Below are 26,495 nucleotides of genomic sequence, written 5' to 3'. Positions count from 1 at the left end.
CTAAATTAGATTTGCGCTTGTGGCTCAGCTGCGATATTGCACACCAATGCACTCTATTCTCATAGTTCCAATCCTGATTGAGCCTGTGCGTTCATGTGAGAGCGATTATTTCCCCACACACACATGGCTGAGAAATTATATATATACAGTACACTATGTCACCTTAACATCCCTGCATTACAGTGACAGACTGTTGCATTTTTAGAAGCGCTCTGCAATAAAAGGCAGAAATCAACATGAGTCACCATGCTGAAGATTTCTAAGCTGCACGGTTGTCTCTTCCCCTAACAGCCGTGCAGTGAACAGTTGGTGTGAAGCGCGCACAAAACGTTGCGCGTGACTGTGATTGAGCTGCGTGAGATTCTGTTAGTAGCTCATCCCAGTTGCCTTTTACCCCCTTCTTTTTCTATTTCCAGTCAAGTCCAAGGGGAACACCGACATGAGAAGGGATCAAACGGCTCATAAAAGCCTGGTCGATTGTATAGGCTCCAAACATGAGAAACGCAGCAGCCGCCTCGTGCTGCTCTCCAAGTCCCAGCATGCATCAGTAACGGCACGGGTTAAAGAATGGCCTTGAATCCTATTGATGAGTGATTTGTGGCGCCTCTAGGAGGTGAATTGCAGGCATTGATCAGAGGGTTAGAAATAGCGAGTAAATATTCAGCTTTGTACATGGTTAAAGAAAAAAAAACTGTTAGGCCTCTCATCCACTGAGATTATTGTTCCCATGGCAACACAGCTGATAGTTGTGGCTGCCATAGCAACGCATTACATGACATTATGCTGAGGTATACAAGGCCTCCCATCCCTTCCCTTGTGCTGCAATTTTGCGTAAACACCAGGAGAAGGAACCTCACAAGTCCTGTTTTCTTCACGTATCCATGCTTTACTTGAGTAATGTATTTTTCTGTCTACTTTTGCTCCTTACATTTAGCACGTATCTGTACCTTGTACTCCTTACTTTGTCATGTAGGCTCATTACTGATGAGAAAAGTAAAGTGAATTTATGCAGAGCTAATGATCAACTGAGATTTAGGGGTCTTCTAAGTGGTCTTCCAAGTTCCTTTCATACACAAATTATTTTATTTACTTACTTACTGAGCACTCATTTACAGACATATGAAAAAGTATCTGAACCTTTTGGAATTTCCCACATTTCTGCATAAAATCTCCAAATGTGATCTGATCTTTGTCAAAATCACATAGATGTAAAAACAGTGTCTGCTTTAACTAAAACCACCCAAAGATTTATAGGTTTTCATATTTTAATGAGGATAGCATGCACACAATGACAGAAGGGGGGAAAATAAGTAAGTGCAGCATCACATCACACCACCCCTTTGGCAGCAATAACTTCAACCAGATGCTTCCTGTAGCTGCAGATCAGTCTGACACATCGTTCAGGACTAATCTTGGCCCATTGTTCTCTCCAAAATTGCTGTAGTTCAGTCAAATTCCTGGGATGTCGTGCATGAATCACTGTCTGTAGGTCATGCCACAGCATTTTAATGGGGTTAAAGTCTGGTCTTTGACTTGGCCACTCCACAACGTGTATTTTGTTCTTCTGAAACCATTCGGAAGTTAATTTACTTCTGTGTTTTGGATCATTGTCTTGTTGCAGCATCCATCCTATTTTTACCTTCAACTGTCTGACAGACAGCCTCAGGTTTTCCTGCAAAACATCCTGGTAAAATTTTGAATTCATTCTTCCAATATGATTGCAAGTTGTCCAGGCCCTGAGGTAGCAAAACAGCCCCAAATCATGATGCTCTCTCCACCATGCTTTACAGTGGGGATGAGATAATTGTTTTGGTGAGCTGTTCCATTTTTCCTCCATACATGACGTTGTGTGTTACTCCCAAACAATTCAACTTTGGTTTCATCGGCCCACAAAATATTTTGCCTAAACTTCTGTGGAGTGTCCAAGTGCCTTTTTGCGAACATTAAACGAGCAACAACTTTTTTTTAGATAGCAATGGAGGCTTCCATGATTACCATTCGTGGCCATAGTTTTACATATAGTTGATGTGTGCATAGAGATATTGGACTGTGCCAGTGATTTCTGTAAGTCTTTAGCAGACACTCTAGGGTTCTTTTTTTTTTTACCTCTCTGAGTATTCTGCGCTGAACTCTTGGCGTCATCTTTGGTGGACGGCCACTCTTTGGGAGAGAAGCAACAGTGCTAAACTTTCTCCATTTTTAGACAACTCTGACTGTCGTATGATGAACATCCTGACTTTTAGAGATGGTTTTGTATCCTTTCCCAACTTTATAAAAATCAATAATCCTTGATCACAGGTCTTCAGACAGCTCTTATGACCGAGCCATGATGCACATCAGACAATGCTTCTCATCAAGACAATTTTTACTTTTAACTTAAGCAAAAATACTTTAAACCATTCATCAGTGATTGGGCACACACCTGACTTAAATTGTTTGGTAAAAATTAGTTTCAATTGCTCTTTTAGTCTCCTTAGGCATAGGGTTAACTTTTTTCCCTCCTCTGTCATTGTTTGCATGCTATCCTCATTAAAATATGAAAACCTATAAATGTTTGGGTGGTTTTGGCCGACACCGTTTTTCCATCAATGTGATTTTGACAAAGATCATATCACATTTGATCGTGATTTTATGCAGACATGTGAGAAATTCAAAAAGGTTCAGATACTTTTTCATACCACTGGAACTCACTGACTGCCATTGACAACATTAGACATCCGGTCCGTTTTGAGTGGGAGGGAATTAATATATGAATTATTGTTAGATATGCAATTATATTATGTATTGTAATGTTACTTAAACATTGGTTATTTTCTAAAAATGCATTAACTCATGTTAATTAAGGGACCCTTATTGTAAAGTTTTACCCAAATTTGCAAGAAATTTATTTTCACTCTAAGTTATCCAAATCAGTATTTACACACATATATATATATATATATATATATATATATATATATATATATATATATATATATATATATATATATATATATATATATATATATATATATATACCAATATTTGTTCTACTTATGTACAATGTGAGTACTGTTTCCACATCTGGCATGCGCATGTCGCACACAGGTCACATGTTGGTGAGGGCAGCAAATTGATCTTCTCATGGTCTTTGAAAGAAGGCTACTCCCATGTTTGCACAGTTGCATGCAACTAGTGTGTTGGCATAACAAAATGTGCAGGAGGCCTGTACTTCACCATGTGTGCGTGTGCGTGAAAGCGTGTGACAGAGAGGTGTGTTATTAATACAGCCGCAGTCATCTTACTCAGAGCCACTCAGTGTACCAGTGGGAGGTACTTGTGATTAAATCTTTGGCCCTTTGCTCATCTCTCCTTAATAGATTTATTGTCTTGTGTTTGTCTTTTCACACTTGGAGATGATGGGTTCATACATTTAGTACTCCTTGTATGCAGACAAGATATTTATTTCTCCAGTGGATTGTGTTCCAAGGCAGAACGTCTCCATGGTGACGACGGCCCACAGTTTGCAACGAGGAAGAAAGGCGGTGGGAAAAGAAAAAGAACGAGACGTGCACATGTTTTCGCCTTTGCTACATACACTTGCTCTTTCTTTCAATTTTCACCTTTTGCCCTTCATAACTTTGGCCTCCTTATCCTTGTCAGCGGGCAAGAAATCAAAAGCTGGAGCGATTGCTTAGCAGGGAGCATCTTTTCTTTCATGTAATCAGGGGAATAAGTACTTCAACTCCTTCTGATCACTGATCTGATCTTGACCGCTATTCTCTTATCTCACCTTTGCCAAAGGCACATACTTTCATCCTGGTTTCAAGCTCAACTTGGAATTTGGGATCTGATAACACATTTTTTGTCCAGACAAAACTGCATTTAAATTGAATTTTTTTATCTTTGTAGTACTTTTTGTGAATTTGATCTCATGTGTGACCTTGCGGTAAATGCTTTGTTATTTTTGTTTTTTTTAAAAGATTTAAGTTGGGGTTCTCCAAAATAGTTTGCAATAAAGCCAGGCAATAAAACACACGGGGCTTGAAAAAAAAGTTTGTGTTTTTATTTCAGAATGTGCCCGTCCAGGCCATCTATGTTTCTATTGTCTTTTCTATAATGCTCAGATTAAAGACGCTAAATTTGAAGAGGATAAGAAATTCTTACAGATGCCTTTACTTTGTCAATACTAATCAAAATATTTAATATGTCCTAAAGCATCAAATGTTAATAGCACCCAACGCTGAATTTGAACCCATATTCTCTGAAAGGGTGAACCCATATTCTCTGAAAGGATGGTGATTGTGTTTACTAGACTTAATTCATCTTCTGTGCTACTTATCATATATACATTATGTCATATAATATACATTAATGTGAAAAATTAGGACACCCTATGGAAGCCTGTGTGTTTTGTAACATATTTGGTCTTATGGATATTTTATATCAATTTTAACAATCTTGACGGACAGATTCAAGTAATACAACTAAACAATTAAAACTGAAAAAAGATTTTTTATAAATTTCTGTAAAATGTAATTTTAATTAAATACAATTTCTGTTGAGGAATCATTTAGGACACCCCCACATTCAATCCCACTTAAAATGGCTAAAATCACACACAGGTGTATGACATCAGGTGCACATGATTAGAACTTAATTACCCAGTGTTTTGAAGAAGGCTTACCTTTTATAAACCATACATTTTAGTTTGGTGTGCCCCCCTGACTGTTATAGTGAGAGATAACACCAATGTGAGATCAAAGGAGGAGGAGTCTGGTAAGGCATTTTTAAAAGATCTCAAAAGAATATAAAATCAGCCATTCCACTGTCCGTAAGATAGTCTACAAGTGGACATTCAAAACAACTGCCAACATGCCCAGGTCTGGCCATCCAAGCAAGTACACCCCGAGAGCAGACCGCAAGATGCTAAAAGAAGTCTCCAAAAACCCTAAAATGTCATCACGGGACCTACAGCAAGCTCTTGCTACTGTTGATGTGAAAGTGCATGCCTCTACAATAAGAAAGAGACTTCACAAATTTAACTTTCATGGGAGGTGTGCAAGGAGGAAGCCACTGCTCTCCAAGAAGAACATGAAGGCCAGCCTGAAGTTTGCCAGAGTGAATGTAGACAAAGACCAGGACTTCTGGAATAATGCTGTTTGGACGGATTAATCTAAAATAGAATTTTTGAACACCAGAACAGAGGACAGGTTTGGCATAAACCCAATACAGCATTCCAGGAAAAGAACCCCATACCAACTGTGAGGCATGGAGGTGGAAGTGTCATGGTTTGGGGATGCTTTGCTGCAGCAGGACCCGGCCAGCTCACCATCATAGAATCCACCATGAATTCTGTCGTGTATGAGAGGGCACTTGAGGAACATGTGAGATCATCTGTGAAAAAATTAAAGCTGAAGCGAAACTGGACCCTGCAACATGACAATGACCCAAAACATACGTGTAAATCCACCAAGGACTGGCTGAAAAGGAAGAAATGGAGAGTCCTGGAATGGCCGAGTCAAAGCCAAGATCTTAATCCCATTGAGATGCTGTGGGGTGACTTGAAACGAGCTGTGAGCAGGGAAAACCCCTCAAACATCTCACAGCTTGAAGCGTGAGAGTTGTGGAGTAGGGCAAACGTTCTTCAGACTGATGTCAAATACTGGTTGATGGCTACAAAAACCGTCTCACTGAAGTTATTTCAGCCAAAGGGGGTAACACTAGCTATTAGGTGGTAGGGTTTCCTAACTTTTTCTTCAGTTAGAATATGCCTTTTTGCTGATATATTTGGTTTAATGAGTAAAACAATATATATGGATTTGGCATCCATATTTTTGAGCATCACATTTTGAGCCATGTAAGCCATATAAATGCTACTACAGTGCATGACCCAAATATCATGCTCACGTACGTGGATGCCAAATACTGTATGAGGTTAACTTTTTTATTATTATTACCAAAAATACTTTCCCTAGAAAGGGTTAAACAAGAACAGCAGGTGAAGGATACAAAGGATCCAATAAATACGGTGTATCCAAGCACAGAAAGCAGGAAAGACCACAGCAAACTGACACTGAGTCAGGACCCTGACGTCCTCGATCGACCAGTTGTCATTGGTTACTCTCAAATTTTGAACAACTTTAGAGAGAAAATGAGGATGAATATTTGTTGTACTGCCTTATAGTCCACTTTATATACAGTGGGGCAAATAAGTATTTAGTCATCCACCAATTGTGCAAGTTCTCCTACTTGAAAAGATTAGAGAGGCCTGTAATTGTCTACATGGGTAAACCCCAACCATGAGAGACAGAATGTGGAAAAAAAAAAAAAAACTGAAAATCACATTGTTTGATTTTTAAATAATTTATTTCCAAATTAGAGTAGAAAATATCAAAATAAGTATTTGGTCACCTACAAACAAGCAAGATTTCTGGCTGTCAAAGAGGTCTAACTTCTAACGAGGTCTAACGAGGCTCCACTTGTTACCTTTATTAATGGCACCTGTTTTAACTCATTATCGGTATAAAAGACACCTGTCCACAAGCTCAGTCAGTCACACTCCAAACTCCACTGCTCTAGAGGAGATCTGCATGGAGGAATGGGCCAAAATACCAGCAACAATGAAAAGCTTCTGAAGAGTTACAGAAAATGCTTGGCCTCCGTTATTGCCAACAGAGGGTACATAACAAAGTATTGAGATGAACTTTTGGTACATAAATACTAAATAAATACTTTCCACCATGATTTGCAAATAAATTCTTTAAAAATCAAACAATGTGATTTTCTGTTTTTTTTCCACATTCTGTCTCTCATGGTTGAGGTTTACCCATGTTTACAATTACAGGCCTCGCTAATATTTTCAAGTGGGTGCACTTGCACAATTAGTGGTTGACTAAATACTTATTTGCCCCACTGTAAGGTTAATTAGTGAATGTCATCCAGACTGAGTCCTAAAGAAATCTACTAGTGGATGCTGATATGAAGAATTTGTTTAGACATGTGCTCAGTGTACTTGAACATAGCAAACAGCAAGTCGCAAAACTTTTCGGACACGGGTTTATAATAACTAACTCATAATACCAAACGTGACCAAAATAACAAACCGATATGCTCACTACACAAACCAAATGCACACAATAATACATCGTTGACAATTACAGGCCTCTCTAATATTTTCAAGTGGGAGAACTTGCACAATTAGTGGTTGACTAAATACTTATTTGCCCCACTGTATGTGCGTTCACATTTTTATAGTACTTTGATGTGATTATCTTTACTATTGTTGATACTTTGTGAGTGGTGGGAACAGATAGAGGACTGGCTTAGTTTATCAGCATCAGAAAGTAAGCAAAAATAAGTTGGAAAAATGGAGAATAAAGATGAAAAGATATTATGTATAATGCAATAATCTGCATGATCAGGAATCATCAAATACACATTTTGTCTCTCAGCATATTTGAGAGGAGTCATATCAGAGTCAACGTCATGACAAATCCCTGACCTGAAAGGTTTTAGTGTCTCGTATGCCATTGTTGCCGTTTGAATGTTCAGAAAGTTGCTACTGTTTTGGTCCACCGAACCTCATCTTTTTTGACAGGCTGCTTTTTTTTCCTGGTCTGCCTGTCCACATTTCAAACAGATGTGCAACATGGTGCAGAATTTAGATGGTGATATTCCCTACCAACTTACCGGCTTGATACTAAGCTGCTGTTGCTGATACTGCAGTCTGTTGATTGCACCTTGTTCTTTGTCTAAATCTACGAAAATAAATAGCATATTTTTGTTCCCGAGCCCACACACATTTCTGAACTTTGCAATGTAATTATCAGGTACATCATGAATGTGACGTTTGAAGGGCGGAACCTGTCATTCAGCGAGGAGGGCCACCAGATTTTCCCCAAACTGGTCATCATCCTGCTCGACAAGGACCGACAGTGGGACAGGGTAAATATAGTGTTTGACTTGCGTCCTCTCTTTCCAAAAGTCCCACCAATCATACCGTGTCATTTGTCGCAGGTGGGCAAGTGGGAGAAGGGCTCTCTGTCCATGAACTACCACGTGTGGCCTCGCTTCGCATTATACCCGCCTGCTGCAGAGCACGAGGACCACCTGTCCATCGTCACACTGGAGGAGGCGCCATTTGTCATTGTGGAGGATGTGGACCCGCTCAGCGGCACCTGCATGAGGAACACCGTGCCTTGTCGTAAACAACTCAAATCCATGTGAGAGAGGTCACCGTTACAAGTGGTTGTTAATTTTTAGAAATATTTTTACCCATAGACTTCACCGTCAGTTGACGAGACAGCTCCTACAAACACTACGCCAAGGCTTCCCGTAGGGCAGGGGTCCCCATCTGCCGGGCCGCGGATCGGTACCGGTTCGTGGCGCATTTGCGCCGGGCCGCAAAGAAAAAAATAATTTAATAACGACCGCATTCTGGCCGAATTAACCCTGTGCCCCTGCTTAACACACCAATATCTCTTTCTACTCTAGATATAATACTACGGGATAGATTACAATGTTGTCATAGAAGTCCATTGATTGGACTGCTAGCAGTACATCTTGTTTGTGTATATAATATATCTATGTGCGCTTGTCCTCGATAATAGCGTATTACTAGGCCGCGGCGCAGCACATTTGTTCCCGGAAATAATTAGCCCCCACACCAGCGAAGATAACAGGAAAACAGACGTCTTTGGAAATATTTTTACGGCGAAAAGGATATTTTTACGGCGAAAAGGGCACCTGACGAGCCTACAACCTCGAAGACCCACGAACTGCGAAGGAGTGGATTCGTGACCCGTTTGTGAATAAACAGAGAGATCGCAAATGACGGCGACCTTATTAAACGTACATTTGAGACAACAACTCTACCGAGGTTCTGGATTAAAGTCATTCTGGAATATCCTGACATCGCGACAAGAGCGTTGAAAACCTTGTTACAATTTCCAACATCGTATCTTTGTGAAGCGGGCTTCTTAATTAATGTTTAACGACAAGGCGAAGTCGTTAATGGTGAGCGCGGTGTGCAGCTGTTGTGTGAAGCTTACATGGCAGGATGAATCTGAGGAGAACTTTTCTACAAGTCCTTCCATGATCAAACGTAAGTTAATATTCCTTTCTTTCAAGAAAGTTTGTAGTGTTTACTTTGGAATCGCTGCATTTGCGCATTTTGCGGCTATTTTTAACGTTACGCGCATGCGCAGAACCGCATTGTTGCCATTTTTGATGGGTTGCAAAATTTGTCAGAACACCGGTCCGTGAAAAAAAAGACCCAAATAACACCGGTCCGTGGTGCAAAAAAGGTTGGGGACCCCTGCCGTAGGGGACCAGGCCAGGCAGAGCTATGTGGCAGCTTACACTGCGATAAACTCAAACTCAAGCTGGTTCTAACGCCAGATTTAGGTGGAAACATGACGAAAGTTTTAGTGCCTACAAGCAGGCAGGAGTGTCTCAAGAGTGATTTGGTTGAGTCACGGCAATTTTTATATAAAATAGCACCATGCACGCACTTGGAAATTAAATGAATGGGGAAAAAATTGCCAAACGTTAGCTTGAAATATTTACGTAAAATGAATTATAACTGCCCAGGTTTTCTGCTTTTAACTAAGAATCTAGACCAGGGGTTCCCAACCTATTTTGCAACACGGACCGCTGTGATTTGGGTCTTTTTTTTCACGGACCGGTGTTCTGTCAAATTTTGCACCCTGATAAAATTTTGCTCCCAAAGCTTTTGTGGCGTTGAAAAAAAGCCCTCTTTTATATTCAGTTTGACTCTCCCAACGGTGCTAAAACTATTTACATCATAAACATACATGTGCAACACGAAAATGGCGTAAGTTAATGCTTAACGACACGGCGAAGTCGTTAAGTGAAAGAGCTGCGTGCAGTTGTTGTGTGCCACTAACATGGCAAACGTAAGTTAATATTCCTTTCTTTAAAGAAAGTTTGTAGTGCATACTCTGGAATCGCTGTATTCGCGGTCATTTTTAACGTTACGCGCATGCCAAATTTGTCAGAACCACAGCAATGTGCGGCAGAAAAATACAGCAAATATAAAATAGCATTTGTTTTTAGCCCCGTTGTGTTAAGTGCGAGGAAAATACAACTCACCTGCTGAATCAGTGGGAGGCCTGAGCTTGTTTCGTTGCGATGAGATGGTCCCGAGATGGGAGAGTGAGAGAAGCCCGTTTCACAAAGATACGATGTTGGAAATTGTAGCACAGTTTCAGTGCTCTCTTAGTGATGTCAGGGTATTCCGAAATGGCTTTAATCCAGAACCTCGGTAGAGTTGTTGTCTACTTTTAAGGTAGCCGTCATTTGCGATCTCTACAAGCTGATATTCCTGTTGCACAGACATGCTCGAATAACTCAGTTTATTCAAATATGGGTCACGAATCCACTCCTTCGCAGTTTGTGGGTCTTTAGTGATTGGGAATTAGAATAGATTTTGTTTTCTTCGAGGTTTTAGGCTCATCAGGTTCCCTTTTCCCCGTAAAAAAAATCTGTCCAAAGATGACTGTTTTTCAGTCATTCTAGTGTGGGGGCTAATTATTTCCGGGAACAAATGTGATGGGCGACGACCTACATCATACATTATTATCGAGGCCAAGCACACATAGATATACAAAACAAGATGTAGTGCTAACAGTCCAATCAACGCATTTCTATGACAACCTCCTATCCTGTAGTTGTATGTATATCTAGAGTAGACAGGGATATTGATGTGTTAAGCAGCACAGGCCAAAGTCAATCGGCCAGAATGCAGTCGTTAATAAATTATTATTTCTGCGCGGCCCGGTACCAAAAGCGCCACGGTATGGTACCGGTCCGCGGCCCGGTCGTTGGGGACCCCTGATCTAGACTGTTTTACGTTCATATCTATAGAAATTCCGGGATTTACGCATTTATATACAAAAAATTTCAACTTAAAAGCTCTTTGTTTTGTGATGGCCGCCATGTTGCACGTTGTATCCATACACAATAGCGTAACTTTACATTCAAATAATCCAATAATTTTCGGCCAACTGCCTGTTGTTTTTGGGCAAAAAACAACTACTAATTTAGACATTCCTGCATCCATACAAAAAAAAAAAAAAAAAAGGCTTTGACGTGTTTTATTTTATGTAACATTTCAATCTAAAAACGAAGGGGGTCAGATAGCCGGCAAGACGTGCTGAGGCCATAGTGACATCGGTATTCAACCTAAACAAGTTGTGATTGTATATAGAAAAATGCAAAATTTGCTTTTGTTGAGTAAAATTAAGATGATTCTGCATGCTTTCCTCAATTATTAAGTTTCCGATGTGAAAATTGAGTGATTTATTAGCTGTTGAAAACATGTCAAAATTTAACTTAATAGTAAATATTATTTTGGGCAAAAACTTGTTAATAGTATGTTAAATATTGCTATTGATCCTGAAAATGTAGATGATTATCTCAGCATTTTGAAATTTTGGGCATCTAGCATAAAAAATTGAGAATTTTATAGCCATTTAAAAGTTTTGTTTTACTTATATTAAAAATAATTAATTAGGATTTTATTAGAGAACGAGCTTGAATATTTTAATGTCGCAGCTCATGGTGACTCATATATGCCTAAGGGAGGTACCTGTTTTGGTTTTAGGTTGCTACCGGCTTTGGTTTTTGAAAATAGGCCCTCTCCGGAGAGGCCCCGCACCCCGTTTCCTGTCAACTGATAGTGAAGTCTATGTTTTACTTTCTCTGAATTAAATCCAATTGTAAGCTCTTGTAGGTTGATTTGTTTGACCAACATTGCTAACAAGTTCAAAATGCAATACGACCGCCCGGCTTCCTCTAGTGGCTAATGTGGAAACTACAGGCAACAAGAAGTCGTAATTATTTAGTATGATCAGCCCTGAGACAAAAAAATACATATACCAGGCTCTGAGGATCGATCCTCAAAAAACTCGTACCAAATTTCATTGTGATCCATCCAATAATAAGGGAGCAGTTGCAATTTTGAATTTTGAATTGAATGCCTAATTCTGCAATTCATCTAATCAGCTCCCTCTGCACGGTCTTACAATATTAAAGATTGTCTTAAGTCACTATAACATAGGGCACTATAGGCACTTACAGTAAATAATGATTCTATGTTAATGATTTGCACATTCGCACAACAGTTGAATAAAAATTGCACCTAAATAATCCATTTTAAATATATGGATTGTATTTAAATATAAAAATAATTTTACTGTACTTTGTACAATTCTGCCACTTTAACATTATGCAAATGCATACAACTTGAATGCGCACCCCCACCACTTGTGGTAGCAAGCCATAGTTTAACAATTAATCACATAAACTCAACATAACCACAAATTAACAAAAATTGATGCAAAACTCGTGTATCCCGAAACTTATCTGGATCTCCCAAAAAATTGATGGCAGCTTTGTATTTGACTCACTCACTTCAGTGATCACTGTGTGATACTTTTCTTGGAGGGTTCAGAAGACAACAAAAATCAACTAATACTCAGTTATCACAAACTGATATGCACAAGGGCAAAACAATTGCTCTCAAATATAACTTTCTGTACCACAGTATGCTGGATTCTCCGTGATCTACATAGCAACTCTGTGTAAAGTCAGGACTAAAACATTCACACAGTCACCTACAAGAAGAGTATGGTCACAGCCTTGGTCATAGACAGATACTCCCTTGTGTTCTCATTATTGCATGATTTATGGAATATATTACAGCCCTTCGGTAATCATGAGAGTGGTTCACATGCATGATTTGAATTCATGGCCCCATGACTTTTGACTTGAGGTCTCTTTGTGCATACATATAACTTTAAAGAGGACAATCAAACATACTTGCCCTTTGCTTGACACCTGCTTCTAACATGCGGCATTACTATTGAAAGGAAACATTGCATTCCTCGAGTGCAGCTTTGCATTTGTATGACTAGTGAGTTGAGCCACTATTTTCACTTATCAGTTCCCCGGCTCTTGACGTATTTTATTCATTACTTTACCACATTAATGCATCACATTCATCAGAATTGAAATTTGTGCAGTTCAGTACATGCAGTCTTTCTCTCTAGCCATTTTTACTATACTGTAATTCAAACAAATATCAAAACTTACTGTTACACTTTTTTGTACTATTTTAAAGTGGCAGTTTTACTTTTTCACGGTATTTTTTAATAACCATGAATGACATTTTACTAGGTTTACACAAGAATTTGCTTTGAGTACCCATAATCAGTGGCGGAACAAATGTGAGCAGGGCCCAGGTGCGACGAGCATAAACGTGACCCCCTCTAGTGGATGATCCTCCGGGGAGGTTGTAGGGGTGCTAGTGGCGAGTGATTCGCGGGTCTCTCAAAACATTTTTTGCCGGCCCCCCCAGCCAACTGGCAGATATTTCTACACTTAACACTATATTAGATATCCGCGCACCATCCTATCTTTCTGTTTGACCCTCCCCTCACCCAGCCACGCTCACTTTACGCCAGCAAACTGGGCTCCTTAGATACTCGAGCCAGGGTGCAGTTGCATCCTCAGCACTCACCTAAGTTCTGCCCCTGCCCAGAATGTTATTTTTCAAGCTACTATAGTTGGTCCATTTGGCGCTCTTCTGCAGATGTGCGGTTTGTCATAAATATTGCAGTATACTGAATCTAATTTGAATACAATTTGCCCTGATTGGACTTCGGTGGCCGGGGTGTGTCGGTGGTAAGCTCGTGGAAGTTTGCAATGTATGTGGTGACTTTGACACATCGACGGAACACGGACTAAATTATTCTTAAATGACACCAAGCTTCACTATTTCACAAATATAAAAAAGTAAAATTACTAACTTCATACTGCATCAGCGGGGTTCCATGCAGGTTTCTGTATGTCTGTCAGGACACACATACATTTACATAAAAGTGACAACTGACAGGATCTGGTCTTGCGACAATTGTATTGTACTGAACAACAACAAATGATCATGTATATATTAGTGCTGTCAAATTTATCACGTTAACGGGCGGTTATTAATTTTTGTACTTCATCATGTTAAAATATGTGACGCATTTAACGCATGCACAGAATTATCCGCTCATGCATTGCCTCAAACAGATTGTTATGTCGCCGTTTTTGCATATTGAGAGCTAAAACGGCAGTGAAATGCAAGTGGACACAGGTGTTCATTGGACCGCGCCTTTTACTGGCATAAGCTTTGGCAACTCGTTCACAACAGACAAATCTACTGTAGCGGGCGACGTGGGGAAGAAAGAGATGATTTTTTTCTTAACACCCAGTATTGAACTCAACGCAGAGAAGATATACCATTTGCAGCCACCACTGACAGTCATGGTTGCCCAACTTCCCATCATGCATTTGGGCTGAACAGTTAAGTCGCTACAGTATAATTAAGTGAAAGCACCAAAACAAAAAAAATCATATTCCTATCTCTCAAAAAAAAAAAAGTTCACTAAAAGAAAAGCACTCAATACAAAGAGAACTGGCATTCCCAATCAAAATAGATATGCAAAATACACATAAAACTTACTCAAACTTTGCCTTGGCTAGATCTCTAATTAATTTAAAACTCGCCATTGACACCTTGTGGTGTATTTTAATCACTACCTTACGTAGTTAAAACCACTGTGGAAGAACGGCAGGGAGCCCATGTGACGTCCCGCTCGGCGACGTCAACAATGGCGAGCTATTAGTTTATTTTTTGATTGAAAATTTTACAAATTTTATTCAAGGCAAGGCAAATTTATTTATATAGCACAATTCAACACAAGGCAATTCAAAGTGCTTTACATCACATGAAGATCATAAAAATCACATTTAAATCAATACAACGTAAAAACCAAGACAAAAGATTACATTTAATCACAAATAGAATAAATAAAAATAAAACAAAAATATAACAAAAACTACTACTAATAATAATAATTGAAATCAGCAATGGAGATAAGCACAAGAGGAATAGAAAGCAGGTAGATTGAAATATATAGCCAGTTATGGATATGCAGTGCTAAACAAAAGCGTTTTTAGCCCTGATTTAAAAGAGCTAACAGTTTGAGCATATTTCAGACCAGGTAACTTGTTCCAGAGGTGAGGAGCATAATAACTAAATGCTGCCTCACCCTGCTTGGTTAAAACTAAAACATTAAGAGGGGTTTTAATATAAAATTACTATAACTGTTATTCACATTTATCTTTTAAGAACTACAAGTCTTTCTATCCATGGATTCCTTTAACAGAAAGAATGTTAATAATGTTTATGCCATCTTGTAGATTTATTGTTATAATAAACAAATACACTACTTATGTACAGTATGTTGAATGCATATGTCCGTCTTGTGTCTTATCTTTCCATTCCAACAATAATTTACAGAAAAATATGGCATATTTTAGAGATGGTTTGAATTGCGAATTAATTAATTTTTAAGCTGTGATTAACTCAATTAAAATTTTTAATCGTTTGACAGCCCTAGTATATATTTAAAAACATTATTTGTATGCTATGTTTGAGTCGGCTCAATTTAATCCAGGAAGTGGCCTCCTTGGCGATCTCGTTTTGAAGGGGCGCAGAGGGCAAGTATTTGCATCATAAATCGTGATGTCACACTGTGATCAATTTCAAAAACCTACTGTCTGCAGAATTATTTAACTTGCAAATATGATTACAACCAAATAAAAACACAGATAAAATACTTGAACCGAGTCCTATTTTGACCCATCCTATGCATGAAACTGTTAACAATATTGAAAAATTACATTTTAAGTCCTACTCTTTTTGCATTTCACCTGTTAGCAACCAGACGGGCGATTCGGGCATCTACATCAAGCGCTGCTGTAAAGGTTTTTGCATCGACATCCTGAAGAAGATCGCCAAGGCGGTGAAGTTCACGTACGACCTCTACCTGGTTACTAATGGTAAACATGGCAAGAAGGTGAACGGGACGTGGAATGGCATGGTTGGAGAGGTGAGGATTTTTATATTGTATTGTTAGGAGAATAAACTCACCACTAATTAATTTAAAAAATATATATATATATATATATGTTTTTTTTAACTTTACTTTAATAGTGTGATTTATAATTTTCCCAAAACAAAAAATATGTGGTCATTGTTTTTCAACAATGACTATGCAACATGGGGATAGGGATTAAGTTATATTGTTTCAATGCAATAATCATAGGATACACCATTGCAATTCCAAGTTTTAAGAGAAATTTACTCAAATAAAAAAGTTTCAATATTGTGCCTAAAAACTTTTTATTTTAATAGACAACATTTGTAATATGAAAAAAAATTGCATACACAAATCATATTTTTTACAATAAGTGAATAAAGAATGAATGTTTGTGTACATGTTCTAGCCAAAGTGAATTAAATAGGCTCAGAATACTTCTCAAATTTTCAAGACGACTCCCGTCTCCTAATTTGCTTTCCTCTGATTTTTTTTCTTTTTTTTTTTTTTTTTTTTTTTTTGCTGTTCCCAAATCTGTTAGTGTATTTTGATTGACTTTTCTCAAAAATACATTGACTCTTTTTTTTGCTATGTTTAAATTATTCTGACATTTTTTCATTGCGACTGGATGTTATGCCTTATCCCGAAAACTAAAATTATCTTGAGTTTAACATCTTAGTTTTTTTTAAATACCTTGTGGTCGCTAAAACTGTTTTCACACCTCAATTTATTAATCTGTTGAATTGTTGTATGTGTGTGGGGGTAAAATACATTTGAATATACTTGTAATATAATGATCATTGACGATACTCTGGTATGAAAAAATATCTGAACCTTTTGGAATATCTCTCATTTCTGCATAAAATCCCCATCAAATGTGATCTTTGTCAAAATCACACAGATGAAAAAACTGCTTTAACTAAAATCACCCAAACATTTATAGGTTTTTATATTTTAATGAGGATAGTTTGCACACAATGACAGATGGGGGGAAACAAGTGAACCATCACTTTTAATATTTTGTGGCCCACCCTTTGACAGCAATAACTTCAACCAGACGCGTCTTGTAGCTGCAGATCAGTCTGGCACATCAATCAGGACTAATCTTGGCACGGTCTTCTCTACAAAACTGCTGTAGTTCAGTCAGATTCTGGGTATGTCTGGCATGTATTGCTGTCTTCAGGTCATGCCACAGCATCTCAATGGGGTTCAAGTACTGAATTGGCCACTCCAGAATGTGTATTTTGTTCTTCTGAAACCATTCTGAAGTTGATTTACTTCTGTGTTTTGGATCATTGTCTTGTTGCAGCATCCATCCTCTTTTTAGCTTCAACTGTGTGACAGACGGCCTCAGGTTTTCTTGTGAAACATCCTGAAAAACTTTTGAATTTATTCTTCCATGAATGATTGCAAGTTGTCCAGGCCCTGAGGCAGCAAAACAGCCCCAAATCATGATGCTCCCTCCACCATGCTTCACAGTGCAGATGAGGCGTTGATGTTGGTAAACTGTTCCATTTTACCTCCACACATGACGTTATGTGTTACTCCCAAACAATTCAACTTTGATTTCAAACTTCTGCAAAGTGTCCAAGTGCCTTTTTGCGAACATTAAACAAGCCACAATGTTTTTAAGACAGCAGTGGCTTCCTCCGTGGAGTCCTCCCATGAACATCATTGTTGGCCATTGTTTCACATATAGTTGATATGTGCACAGAGATATTGGACTGAGCCAGTGATTTCTGTAAGTCTTTAGCAGACACTGTAGGGTTCTTTTTCGCCTTTCTGAGTATTCTGCGCTAAACTCTTGGCGCCATCTTTGGTGGACGGCCTATCCTTGGGAGAGAAGCAACGAGGAGTGGGAACCTCTTGGTACCTCACGATACAATACGATTTGCGATACAAAGCTCACGATAACGATGATCTGACGATATGGCGATACAGCGATTATCGATACATTGGTCAGGAAATTATTCTAGGATATTCTACAACCAACTAATAAATAGAAAAACAAGCTTCTAGTGTGAATTGGAATTAGTTTATCACTAGTAGACGTCCAATCCATTTGAACTGGGAGGGTGGAAGCGAATGAACATTCGTCCATTCGCTGCCATCCCTCCCACTTCAAATGGATTGAACGTCTATGGCTGTCAGTGGCAGTCAATGCCAGGCAATTAGGTCATTTTGGGCCATTTAAGGTCTTACTGGAACAGCACCAAACAAAAGTTCCAGCATCATCCCCTTGTCCAATGCAGATTCACGACTCTTGACACCTCTTCCAATGCAGATTCTTGACTCTTGACAAGATGATGATGCTGGAACTTTTGTTTGGTGCTGTTCCAGTGAGATTTACAAAGATGGTTGCCTGAAGAATACATCAAAATTCCCTCAGTCCTTGATGATATAGGGCTGCATGTCAGGCAAAGGCACTGGGAAGATGGTGACCTGTGGTGGAAACATCGACACCTTTTTAAAATGATATCTCGATTCTTGGCAGGAGCAGATCGATAACCTTTTGGGATACAAACTATCACGATATATCACCATTTCAATATTTTGTCACACCCCAAAAGCAACAGTGCCAAACTCTCTCCATTTGTAGACAACTTCTCTGACTGTCGATTGATGAACATCCAGACTTTTAGAGATGTTTTTGTATCCTTTCCCAGTTTTATACAAATCAGCAATCCTTGAACGCAGGTCTTCAGACAGCTCTTTTGACCGAGCCATGATGTGCCAAACAGGCAGGAGCAGATCGATAACCTTTTGGGATACAAAGTATCACGATATATCACCATTCAATATTCAGTGCCAAACTCTCTCCATTTGTAGACAACTTCTCTGACTGTCGATTGATGAACATCCAGACTTTTAGAGATGTTTTTGTATCCTTTCCCAGTTTTATACAAATCAGCAATCCTTGAACGCAGGTCTTCAGACAGCTCTTTTGACCGAGCCATGATGCACATCAGACAATGCTTCTCATCAAGACAATTCTTACCCGGTGTGTGTTTTATAGTAGGCAGGGCAGCTTTAAATCACTCATCAGTGATTGGGAAAACACCTGACTTAAAATGTTTGGTTAAAAATTGGTTTCAATTGCTCTTTAAGTCTCCTTTAGCAGAGGGTTCACTTATTTATTTTTCATCCTTCTGTTGTTGTTTGCATGCTATTCTCATTAAAATATGAGAACCCATGTTTGGGTGGTTTTGGTTAAAGCAGAAATTGTATTTTCATCTGTGTGATTTTGACAAAGATCTGATCATATTTGATGGTGATTTTATGCAGAAATGTGAGAAATTCCAAAATGTTCCGATACTTTTTCATACCACTGTACCTGCATGAACACGACAAACCTTGAGGATGTAGTCATACATTTGAAACCCCAAATAATGTGTGCTTTGTCACACCAGCCTCATCATTAGCAACATTGTACACTAATATGATTCTATAAAGATTTCCGTGTTCCTGAGAAAGAGCTACACAAGGAAATTAATTCGTTTATTGTGGGGTTTTTTTTAATAATAAAAAGCAATGAACAGCCAAGTATCTTCATTTAGGCTGCCTTTTGCTGGGTGTCTTGTATTTCTCATTCTTTCTAGTCATTCTCTCCATTTACAGATGTTTGTTGTTGATACCACAGCCAGGAAGAGGTTGTCATTGTGCCCTCAGGAATTTACATTTTAGATAGGCTTAATTAAAGCATCTCTCAGGCTTTTGCCTATTTCACATCATCAAACACATGTCCCTCCTTTGTGTGGAGCACATTACACACAATTTGAGACATTATCAAGCTATCACTTTTGTTAAGGTGTGTGGCTTGAAATTCAAAATACAAATTAATTAATCCCTTCAGAAATGTAAATGCGCTATTGTTGTAAAATACTAGATCTACTGTACATCACGATGTACAGAAGATGATGGCAGAGTGGTAATGGAACAGTGCATAGATTAGCAACATGTCTGTTTTAAATTCATTCATAGCCATGAGTGAAAGAACTTCAGGTTGAATATATCTGAACATACTCCTTTGGTGGTCATGCTCAAGGTTACTATTCAAAGTGATCATCTTTTTTTCCCCTTCTGCAGTTCTTCATCACATCGAGTTCTTCTACTCTGCATTGCATTCACTGACCGCTTCTTCCTCCGTGTCTGTGTGTGCGCTAGGTCGTGCTTAAAAATGCTCACATGGCTGTGGGCTCTCTTACCATCAACGAGGAGAGGTCTGAGGTCATCGACTTCTCCGTGCCATTCATTGAAACGGGAATCAGCGTCATGGTTTCCCGTAGCAACGGGACCGTGTCACCCTCTGCCTTCTTAGGTGAGAGGACAAGAGAGAAACGAAATGATGAAAACTGTTTGTGTGCTCAGATCAAAGATTTAAAAAAAATATTAACTTGGTGTAATATTTTGGTTGAGGAACACTGTTGAAGTTAGGGTAGGTGTTACATTCAGTAAGGCCGCAGCCTTGTCTAGTGGAAAAACTAATGCTTTGGTAACAGCGTGTTGCCTTTTTTTTTCAGGTAGCCGGCATTACAGTAGTAATAGAAGGAAAAGTGAATTAATTTTTGTTTGTGTCTGTGCAAGCAATTTATACTGTATTTATTGTTCAGACAATTTTAGGCTTAGCAGGACTTGAATTTCAGTATCAAATTATCATATACTTCTTAACACTTTTGAAAATGTATATGCCTTAATCAAACATCATAATAATAGAAGGACACAAAAAAGTCACGACTGAAAACATGTTTGTTTTTGTGGGGGAGGTTGGAATGGAATTAAGGGAATTCAAATGTTTTCAATAAGGAAATTTGATTTAAGATGCTACTGATTTGAGTTAAATGTCATCACAGGTAAAAAAAAAAAAAAAAAAAAAAGTAAACTCACAACTCAAGCTACTACTGGGCCTTGAAATATACTTTTCACCCCTCCCCCCACTTAGTTACAGTTGCTAAACTGACAAGCTTCTTAACTCCAACAGCGAAAGCCATTACAGGCAGACGTATACCAGAGTGTTTTAGGTGATTTATTTTGGAGCAGTACCAGTGCATCCTCCAGATTGAGGCAAAAAGGTTTACAATATGCAGAGGAGGGTTATATTAAAAATACAGTGATACCTCTACTTACAAAATTAATTGGTTGTGGAAGTAGTTTCTTAACTTGAAAATTCTGTCAGTAGTGACGCGTTTTTCATGTGAATGCCCTAATCAGTTCCAAGCCCCCCCAAAATTCAGACATATTTTATTATGCATAAAATGCATCAAAGCATGTAACAAATACATATTACAATTAGATTATTGCACAATAAATATAAAATCTGAATTCTGCATAATGTAAAAGAAGAATAAAGAATAAGAGTTAATACACTCATCCTAAAGCTGTCTTAGGGGCGAATGAAGAGGACACTATGATACACACATAGTAGATGTCCCTCTTAGCCAATTGAATGCCAGGAATTCTAGGCAATAGACAATGGCAAAGCAGCCATAAGTATGTTACGTTGATCACAACATACTACTCAGCAGATCGGAACAGTGGGTTGGCCTTACTAACACTGTTCTTCAGTGGTTCACATCTTATTTACATATAGGGATTTCTTTGTGTCAATCGGAAACCATCAGTCAGAACGAACCAAATTCACGTGTGGAGTCGCTCAAGGGTCAATTCTTGGACCACTCTTATTTAACATCTACAGTATATGCTTCCCCTAGCTCAGATTATGGAACAGTATGACATCTCCTGTCACACCTATGCAAATGACACACAACTCTACATTTCATTGTCCCCACATGAGTATAGGCCCTTAGTCTCCGTGAGTAAATCCATTCATCAAATCAATGAATGGATGTGCCAGAATTTTCTCCAGTTAAATGTGGAGAAGACAGAAGTGATCATTTTTGGGCCAAAAAAGGAAAGGTCAAAGATAAGCAGGCACCTTAGCACAATCTCACTTAAAGCTACAAATCAAGTCAGAAACATTGGCGTAATTATTTACTCAGACCTAAAATTTGATAGCCATCTAAAGTCTGTCACTAAATCTGCTTATTACTACCTTAAAAATATAGCCAGAATTAAGGGGCTTCTGACTAGAGGTTAGATTTTGTGCCCGAACCCGAACCCGACCCGACCCGACGTCGGGCCCACAATTTAAGCATTCACGTTCGGGTCAGGTCGGGTCGGGCCGCCATGCCGGACTAATAAATTATTTAAAAAAAAAAAAAAAAAATGGAGAGCAAGCACTCTGTATTGCGCTTTTGCTTGTGCGTGTGCACGGACGCCGTGGCGCCGGCCGCTTTTCCTTCTTGTCCTCCCCCTCTACCGTTTGCGCACGGCCGAGGTGCCCCCCTCTCCTGTTCCCTCTCCTTGTCAGAGAGGCGCGTCCATGTGAGAACAATATCCCACACACTCAGAAATATGTTTAAGAAACTTTCCCAGCGTTATTTCGTTGTGTGAATGCTTTGATAATTCTAAAAAAAATATGTAGATTATTTAAACATTAAGAAAATTTGCGTTTTTTTTCTGCCAACTCGAAGAAATGAAAATAAATTGCTGCTGCTGCGTTTTTTCCGCGTCACTCAAAAAAAAAAAAAAAAAAAAAAAAAAAATCGGGTTTTTCGGGCTCGAGCCTGCAAATCTAGTTAAGTGATCGAGCTCGGGCTGGGTCGGGCCTCAATACCAGCTGGCCGTGTCGGGTCGGGCTGGATTTTTTAGGCCCGAACTAGGCTCTACTTCTGACTCAACAAGACATGGAAAAACTTATGGATGCATTCATTTTCAGCAGATTGGACTATTGCAACGGTTTATTTACAGTTCTTGATTAAAAAATCAGTCAGGAAGCTGCAGCTAGTACAGAATGCTGAACAAGAACCAAGCAGGGTGAGGCAGCATTTAGTTATTATGCTCCTCACCTCAGGAACAAGTTACCTGAAGGTCTCAAGTATGCTCAAACTCTTTCTTAGCTAGAGGCAATATTTTACCATTGAGGTGTGTCTTAACCTGAAATTTCTGTATGTTGAGACATTCTTAAGTAGAGGTATCTCTGTATAAAAAAACAAGCTTTTGAGGCAAACGCACACAGGTTCAACACAACAAAACAAAGGATTGGGATACTCAGTTGTCCATTCACAAAATGTTACATGAAAAATAAAAATAAAATCAAGGCTCTTATTAGGCACTTAAACAGGAGGTAATGCTTTAATGTCAAACTGACTTCAAACGAAGACATGAAGTTAATTAACTTTAGCGAATGAAACGTCTATACTTATTCGTTATAGCGATGTCATTCTAGTAAGATATAATATTCGATAACTAACTACAACTTTGATATCCAGTTGTATGAATGTTCTTTCCTCTACGTGAACTGGGACTTTTGACTGAATTAAATTAACTGGACGTCTAGTGCTGCCAACCAGAGCCAATGAGTTAAATGAGTGCCCTATCAAGGTTAACACCTAACATAACAATCCCCTCATGTTACAGAGCCCTTCAGTGCTGACGTATGGGTGATGATGTTTGTGATGCTGCTGATCGTGTCTGCCGTCGCTGTGTTCGTGTTTGAATACTTCAGCCCTGTGGGTTACAATCGCTGCCTGGCAGACGGAAGAGGTAAGATACACACACAAAAACAACCTGAATCATTTGACACGGCATGAGTTTCCTTGAATTTTCCATTTTTGTATTTTCATCTAAAAAGAAGAGTTTCTACTTGTGGGGCTTTCATCTGCCTCGTCACTCACTTGAGGTCTTTTTAATAAAAAGGCTTGTTTAACACAATCAAAAAAAAGTGTCAAAGCAAGAGAAAAAGGATCCACTGTTCCCACTCCATCACTACGCGCACTGTGCCTCTCTCAAGAATTACACCAGCATTACACCACCTTCCCCTCCTGCTTTGTAAAAAAAAAAAAAAATGCACTCAACGCTTCTATTAGCGTGTATTGAAAATATTTGTCAGTGTGAACAATGTGTGGCAGATTGGAGCGCCACTGCCCGCTGGGTTTCAACACAAGTCTTGAGCCGGTTTCAATCAATTTTCCCATCAAAGTCGGCACATTCAATTTCTTGAGTTTTCCTGTAGGTTTTATAGAGCTAGACTGTCAGGATTGAATTGGCCTGGTGCTACAGCAGCCACTCAAGATCAAATCTGTAATCTTTAAAAAGTGTTTCATCGCTGTTCACAGCCCTCTTTTTTTAAGGCTGTACATGAATGTTTCAAAGCAACAATTCTTCTTTTCTAAATGTCTGTCTGAGAGGGGGGGACTCAATTGTTTGTCCATACTATGTAAGCAGACCAGGGTGGTTTTTCCCCTATTGAAGAAAGGGGACCGGAGAGTGTGTTCCAACTATAGGGGGATTATACTCCTCAGGCTCTCTGGGAAGGTCTATTCAGGGGTTGGAGAGGAGGGTCTGTCGGGAGGATTAATTTCAGTTGCAGGAGGAGCAGTGTGGTTTTTGTCCTGGTCGCGGCACTATATCCTCAACCATATATGTTATCAGTGTTGTTAATCTTTATAAAAAGTAATTAGTTACAGTTACAAATTACTTTTCCCAAAATGTAATTGATTTAGTAACTCAGTTACCTTAATGTAAGAGTATTTAGTTACTCAGCAAAGTAACTGACATTACTTTTCATGTTCTACACATGATTACATTATATGATCTACAATATTTTTCACATCAAAGATGTTTACATGTACTTATTGAAGAATAAAAACAATAGAGTATTTTAGAACGTTTGGTATTTATTTGGATCAAATACAGTGGTATCTTGCAGTGTTGTTAATAACGGCGTTAGACTATAACGGCGTTAATAACGGCATTATTTTCATGAATGGAATGAATTAAATATTTATTGTCATCATCATCGGTATCATTGAACAATCACTGACAATTACATAATGTGATATGATTTGCCCGAAGGAACCGAAGAAGAAGACAAAGGCAGACGGGAGGAAGCATATGCTTATCAGTTTCCCGTCCCCCATACAACTAAAGACGCACAATCAGACATGGTACAGTTACATACATCACATGGCCACAAACTGTACAATAACACAATCAACAATATGGGTTTACAATAACTCAGCGTCCAGTCAAGCAGCTCGATTGTGGTTGTTGACACAGCAGTCTCTTGCACAAGATTAGTGGTCTGAAATTCAGGGCGTACAAGGTTATGGCTTTGTCATGTCCCTGACATTTTAGCATCTATTTGCTGTGGGAACATTTTGTTGTGGCTATGTGTGTGGCAAAAGTGATTATGTGGTATCACAGCTAGTGTGAGTAGCGACTCAAAATGCTTTTCTTATAAGTCTCTTAAAAGGATACATTCCTAAGGTGTACATGGTGGCAACAATTGGCGCACACAAAGATCACTAACAGTTTCATCAGACATGAATGTATGAGGAAAATCAAACAACATGTTGTACATATTCTATCCCAACATTAATGTCTCCACAACAAAAAACATGTTTATTGTTCGTTTTATACAGTATATTTTCCATATACTCAGTAAGCTGGAGATTTGAATCAGGAGCTCGGTAGACGAAGCAGATAATTATGTTTTTACAATTGGGGATACGGAGCTCAATTATAATACATTCCAGGAGATTGTCAATCATAATTGCAACACCCCCTCCCCCCTTAGATACCCGATTCATTTGTGCCATGTTATATCAATGCAAATTAAAGTCAGAGCCTTTGTTATCTTTAGTAGATCATCCTTAATGTGTTCAAAATTCTTGTAGAGACTCCTGCCATTGATAAGTTTCAGCTTACCGTCCACATCCAAGAGTTGTTATACTGGTCCGCTGTGTAGTATTTACAGTTGTCCAGCTATTGTAAAAGTTGTGGTCCAGATCAAGCTACTCATTTGGGTCATCAAGGCACTCTTCAATGTGTTCATCCAGTTTTAATCGAAGTGTGGTTTCAGATGTCATCATTAATTGTCAAGTGAGGTCAGCTCGTCAAGATTCCTAATAGCTTTAATCTTCATATCTTGCATCTTGACAAGGATCCTGCAATCCGAGACCCAGGTGTTGGCTATTTTCCCAGCTTTCATGAGTTGACGTGCTTTTCTTGCAATTTCTGCATTTCGGCGAGTCAAGTTGTCATTCAAAAAGATCTTCGACCCTTTCAGGTGGCGGCGCTGGTTAAGCAGGGCAGTCTTGGTCTTGTGGTCTGCCAGCTTCATGAGCACCGTCGCCAGTCCTCTCCCCCCAGATGGGAGCAGAAAGCAGCAACGGATGACCAGCGGTTCCATGTTTATACCATACTCTTTCAGCTTAGCAATTGCCACTTGCGCCACTGTATCACCAGGGCTAGGCGTCAGTTGAAATCCCGAAATGATGAGCTCATTTGCGCGTCGGCACTGGTCGAGATCGTCAGCCAGAATTTCCAGCCTTTTGATGCGAACATCTCTCTCCTCGACCGCCTGCTTGAGTTTCTCATTTTCAGAGCACATTAACTGGAGCTCTCTGACGATTTCTTGATTCTGGTTTTGAATCAAGCCAGTCAAGGAGACCTCCAATTTCTGAATGGAGGATTTTATTTCATCCAAGTCTCCAGGTTTCA

General features: G+C 39.1%; 1 protein-coding gene across 7 annotated transcripts in view; it reads left to right on the top strand.

Annotated features, from left to right (window-relative positions):
* The window catches only part of grin2bb (glutamate receptor, ionotropic, N-methyl D-aspartate 2B, genome duplicate b), a 260,728-nt gene that overhangs the window by 208,141 nt on the left and 26,092 nt on the right, over positions 1–26,495 (top strand). For all 7 annotated transcript variants that reach the window (XM_057844335.1, XM_057844330.1, XM_057844334.1 and 4 more), the window contains 5 exons: positions 7,812–7,926; positions 7,999–8,204; positions 15,773–15,944; positions 20,097–20,250; positions 23,409–23,534. In XM_057844335.1, the coding sequence (XP_057700318.1) occupies positions 7,812–7,926; positions 7,999–8,204; positions 15,773–15,944; positions 20,097–20,250; positions 23,409–23,534 (773 nt within the window). The remainder of the gene's footprint in view (positions 1–7,811; positions 7,927–7,998; positions 8,205–15,772; positions 15,945–20,096; positions 20,251–23,408; positions 23,535–26,495) is intronic.

The sequence above is a fragment of the Corythoichthys intestinalis genome, chromosome 8 (assembly GCF_030265065.1).
Source record: "Corythoichthys intestinalis isolate RoL2023-P3 chromosome 8, ASM3026506v1, whole genome shotgun sequence".
NCBI classification, from domain to species: domain Eukaryota; kingdom Metazoa; phylum Chordata; class Actinopteri; order Syngnathiformes; family Syngnathidae; genus Corythoichthys; species Corythoichthys intestinalis.
This window is presented reverse-complemented; position numbering and strand designations above follow the sequence as displayed.